The sequence below is a fragment of the Sinocyclocheilus rhinocerous genome, unplaced genomic scaffold (assembly GCF_001515625.1).
Source record: "Sinocyclocheilus rhinocerous isolate Xijiao unplaced genomic scaffold, SAMN03320098_v1.1 scaffold1295, whole genome shotgun sequence".
In the NCBI taxonomy this organism is placed as follows: domain Eukaryota; kingdom Metazoa; phylum Chordata; class Actinopteri; order Cypriniformes; family Cyprinidae; genus Sinocyclocheilus; species Sinocyclocheilus rhinocerous.
This window is the reverse complement of record NW_015660499.1, coordinates 764823-770214: the sequence shown is the minus strand read 5'-3', so window position 1 is coordinate 770214 and position 5392 is coordinate 764823. Positions and strand designations below refer to the sequence as shown.

Here is a 5392-nt window from a genome sequence, read left to right as displayed (position 1 = left end):
GTATTTTTTTTAAATGTGATTGTTGGTACATTTTACCAGTTTTTACCATACTTTCAAAACAAAAATTAAAATAGGAAAAATATGCAATATGAAAATAATTGAAACAAAAGGTGTTTTACTGAGAAAAAAACAAGATTTGGTTTTTAAAAAGCCTTTTTCCAAAAGGTACATCTGGAAAAAGGGGGGCCGTCTTATAATCAGGGTCGTCTTATATTCGGGCCAATACGGTATTTAAAGGCACAATATGTACGATTTTTTCATTAAAATATCCAAAAATCACTAGAAGAGTGTTATATATTTTGCTGACTTGTGTACTTACATTATCCCAAATGTTTCGAAGAATGTTTAAATCCAGAAAAATAAGCAATTCTAACTAGTGACACGGAGCGTGTCTATAGTTTCATTGTGTCGCCTGCTAATGACGTCATAACCCCTCGATTTCCGGTTTTGTTTTGTAGAAAACATGGAAACACCAAAGATGCTTTTAATATGTTATGCATTTTATTAGACAAGTGACGACCGCACAGAGTAGCATTATAACAGAACTTTCAAATGTATTTAGTATGATAAAACAGCTCTGCTTTACCCCACATACGCACGACCGAAAGAAGCGGAAGCGGTCGACTGTGGCATAATAAAAGCTCCGCTGCTTTTCAGCGGCCTCGTTTCGCTTCGACGGCTTTCAGCCTCACCCTGCTTCATACTATGACACTAATAAATCTTGAATACATTAGCTCATCCATGAACATGATTTCTGCCCGAGTCCCGTCGGATTGCATCGGCTGTGGGGATGAAGACCACAACTCCCATGATTCCACACTCTGTGACGCCGTCATCAAACTACACCTTTGTTTTTTTTTGTTTTTTAATACGCGCCCTCTAGCGGCGAAAACTTACATATTGTGCCTTTAAATAATTTTTAATTAATTTACATTTTATTACAGAATCATTTATTAAATAATGAGATTAAATATATCATTTAATAAACATCACAACCGCACTTTAAGCAAACACAAAAAGTTTGTTAAGTTTGAAATCGTTAAACAGAAGATACACTAAAATAAATAGGACAAATGTGTGAACTTAAAGCAGCACTATGTAACTTTTGGCGCTCTAGCGGTTAATAAACAGAATTGCACACATCCCGCGGAAGAACATTCCAACCGGAGCTACTTCTCTAAGTTATGTCTATGGCGATTCACGCAGGTATGTGTTACTCCGCAGCGGTGACGATCCGACCAGGCTACAATAGTCCGTACCGTAGTGTACCGGAATAAGACAAAAACGCGGTTTGGAAGATGAATTCATGATGTACTCGCTCATTATACACATTTTGCTAATTTTGAACACAGAAAAAGTTACACAGTGCTGCTTTAAGGAGAACTGACTTTATATATATCCAGTAAAAACTAGAAGACATTGAGCAAAGTCTTATGTTAGTTATGTCTGAATGCAGTGACTTTCAGACAGTGTCCAAATACTTTTTGATGCTTCTGTACATGTGTCCTTTGGTACACCAAATTTGGTTTATACTGCAAAGGGCCAACAGCAAAATAACATTTATTACAGCAAATACAAAATTACTTTACTTCACTATGCAATTAAACCCATTTCCAGAAGGCAAAGTCATTGATTATTAAAATAACGAAAAATAAAGTCTGGCTAGAAAACACATAGTCAAACAGGTGTGTGAGAAAGAAAGTCTGTTGTATAGATTAAACACTGAGTGATTTCAAAGCTGGACCTCCAACTGTGTGTAAAACAAGGCTTATAGCACACTACCAAACAAGAAACACACACAGCAACACCTGGCTGACCATTTGCCACACCATCACTACCACCAAACACGACGTACCATATAGCACATATACTGTACATGCTAACAAAGAAATACAGATTCAATAAGTTGTAATTAAATGACATTGCATCAGATAAATATAATTAAATTATAATTATTTATGTTTAACTAATAATATTTATAATTGATCAACAAATAAAATTTTTTTTTGAAAATCTAGTTTAGTAAAATATATTATTGTAAATCATTTTTATATTCTACTTTACGATTTAATTTCATTATATTATAATACAAATATAAAAAAACTAATTTAAACAAATTGTATTGAATATTTATATTACATTATATTTTAGACTATATTATACATTTTTATATTACATTTTATTATTCATAATGTAGTTTTATTTACATCTATCACTAAATAAATATCTCTCAATCCCACTTCAAGCAAAAACATTTCATGAAAAGTAGTTTGTTAGGTTTGAAACTTTGAGACATTGAGCAAAAATGAAGAAAAGTGAAGTTAGTGAAGAGAAAAATGGCATATAAGATCTCTTTAATCATACTCGTTTCTCCTAGATGGGGCTGTAACCATCATAGTGACTGATTTGTAAACTTTTACTTTTGTTCTTCTCCCCAATCTAGCATATTTGCTTGCCTCCAGATACCAATGAGACTAAATGGAGAGCAAATGGAGACTTTCATTTAAGTAAATGACACCAGTAATTTCATCTGTTTTCAATAAAGTCCCAAAAGAGATCTTAATAATGTGCTCAATCATACCAAGACACAACAGTCTGCCATCAACAGTCAACAGAGATCTCAATATGAACTCATTTTTCTCATCAAATGCACCCAAAAGAAAATTATCTGCTTCTAACGTTTATTTTATAGCTCTATACTGACTGTATGTCAACCACTGATAAAGTGAAACATAACTGAGAACTCAATTAAAGTATCCTGAGCTATACAACAGAATGTGAACGTGTGCGGCGATCCGTAGAGACCAGCTGTATTACAGATCCTGCATTAGACACACACAGAACTGCATTCAGTAAATGTTCTGACGGTTGACACTCACCCATGTTCTCCTCCACGAGTCCCAGAAGCCCAATGACCAGCACACAGACCCAACGCTTTTGGCTTAAAATGTCTTAAAAATGAGTTAAAACAAGAGATGTAAAAAATCCTGTTATAGATGACAGGTCAAGTTAAGTACATTGCATTGTGGGATAAAGTATTCCAGTCTCATTTATACTGCACATTCCTGCAAATTTCATCCAGGTTTTCCAAGTATACAGATAGTTTACATACCAGGGTTTTTATATTTTACTACATTAATTTGACTGAAATAAAATAAATGTAAAAAAAAAAAAATGATTAAAAAACAAACATCTAGTTGCCAATGTAACATTTATCACGTATTAAAATAACACATGAAAAACAAATAAAAACGAATAAACAAATAAAAAGAAATAAAACCTAATTCTAAATATTAATATCTGTACAAGTATGAAAATACTATTGGCAAAATCTGGCACATTTTACATAGATTTTTATGTATTTGTATTGTCACTGATTAAATAAATAAATAGATGATACTAAAATAACACTACTGCATACTGTGCATACTACAAAAATAGTATGAGTATAAGATAGTTTGATATTTCAAACAGCCACTCTTTCATGCATGTTTGATTGACAGTGCAATGCAAAAAATATTAATTCAAAAGCATAATTCATTACATTTAAAAACAAAATAAAAGAAAAAGAAAATCACTTTGTTGATATTTTTAGCAAAAAACACATGGTGACAATTCATACTACAACAACATTGTTGTACAGTATCATAGTTACCACAATTATTGGCACTACTATAAAAATGCAGAAGGGGCTGTGCAGATCAGAACATCCCAAACACTTCAAGAAAAGAAAGAGAGCTAACCAAAACTAATAAACAAGCAAACAAGAGAAAGAGAGGTCAAATGAACCGTGCTCCCTTTTACTGAGGCTTCTGGATAACCAATCAACCAGTAAATCTGTGAAACACACACACACACCTCTCCCAAACATAACGAGCAGTGGTGGAGGTCATCTTTAAGCTTTGACCTTTGACTCTTTTTCCAATTTGTACTAGGTTGACCTTTAACCCATATCAAACTCAGTCCGAATGAAGCTGGAGCAAAACAAAACCTTTTAAAGTAAAGACAAAAACACACAAGCTTTGTTCCCACCTACACAGGCCACATACTCACTGCTGTTAAATAAAGTTGTCACTCCTTCTCTAAACACTTGACCCTATTCTGTACACAGAGTTCTGATATTTACTTAAGCGACAATCAAACTTAATCCTAAAACATTCAGATTGTAAAAACACTGCAAGAAAATTATTTTCGTACTTAGACTTGTCTTAGAATTGTCTTGTTTTCCAGTACAAATATCTAAACATTCTTAAATCAAGATAGAGTACATTAATTCTTAAAACTTAAGTCTTTAAAACTCAAAATTAAGCTTACACTTAAAGCAAGAACAAACATCTACAGATGGGGACAGAAAAGACATAAAAAAAGACATAAACATAATTCAAAATGAAAACAAGATTTGTTTTTTTTCTTAAGGCATTTTTGGCAGACATTCAATTGTTTTTGATAAAATTCTTATATAAACTGAGAAAGTTAGTTATTAAGTCTGTGTGTCAGCATAATTTTAGATATTTGTACTCACTGTAAAAGTGATTGCTGCGATTAGTTATTATCTTGACTTAAAATTTAACATTAGAATAAGTAATAAATAGGGCTGGGCAAGTTAACGCGTTATTATCGCGTTAAAGCATTAATTGATTAACGCCGACAATTATTTTATCGCGTGTTAACGCAGTTTTTTATTATTATGAAAGTCTGTTGCTCACTGGCTCTGAATACACACACAGACAAACCATGGGTCACAGGAGGAGTGGGATGTTGATCAGTAGGTTACTGGCTTGGGATGAGCGTCATCACGCGTCTCAACCAATGAGAGCATATGGGGAGGGCCTAAGACTGCAGCAGCGCTCATATGAAACGCTCACAACTTTATAAGTGGGAAATAGTACGTTTCCAATAGCACGTGAAGACAGCAGAGAAGCGCTCTCGCTCAGCACAGTGGAGTGCATTGTTTTGTTAACTTTGTGGTTTATTATTTTGAGTCGTTTGGGACGCGGTAACACATGGCCCTCTCACAATATATTGCTTAACAGATCTATCGCTTTTGCCGCTCAGAAATGTTCACGCAATCATGCTGCACGTATCAGAAGTTCAGCGCTCCGACACTACATGCGCACCGCGCCCGAGCCCAACTGAACAGCGCTCTGGCCCACCTCTTCCCACTGAGCCAGGGCCAGCTAAACGAACCACGCCCGAGCACGGCACGTAGCAATCACACTAGTCAAATGAACCGGGCTTTGGGGGTCAAACGTGCTCGGGCACGGTTAAGATTAACTACTGTGAGTACACCCTTATTCTCCCGCATCCCGCACACACGAGTCTCTACCCGCCCGCACCCGCACTCGCCCATCAAGTGTTGTCCCGCGCCGCACTCTGCTGCGTTGGGTCCCGC

At 35.3% G+C, this 5392-nt stretch overlaps 1 protein-coding gene across 1 annotated transcript in view; it reads right to left on the bottom strand.

Moving 5' to 3' along the window:
• LOC107725167 (bone morphogenetic protein receptor type-1B-like) overlaps positions 1 to 2929 on the bottom strand; it is a 35130-nt gene extending 32201 nt beyond the window's left edge. Inside the window, exon 1 of the mRNA XM_016534338.1 lies at positions 2880 to 2929. Coding sequence (XP_016389824.1) covers positions 2880 to 2883 — 4 coding nt within the window. The 5' untranslated portion in view covers positions 2884 to 2929. The remainder of the gene's footprint in view (positions 1 to 2879) is intronic.
• Between the last annotated feature and the right edge of the window lie 2463 nt (positions 2930 to 5392).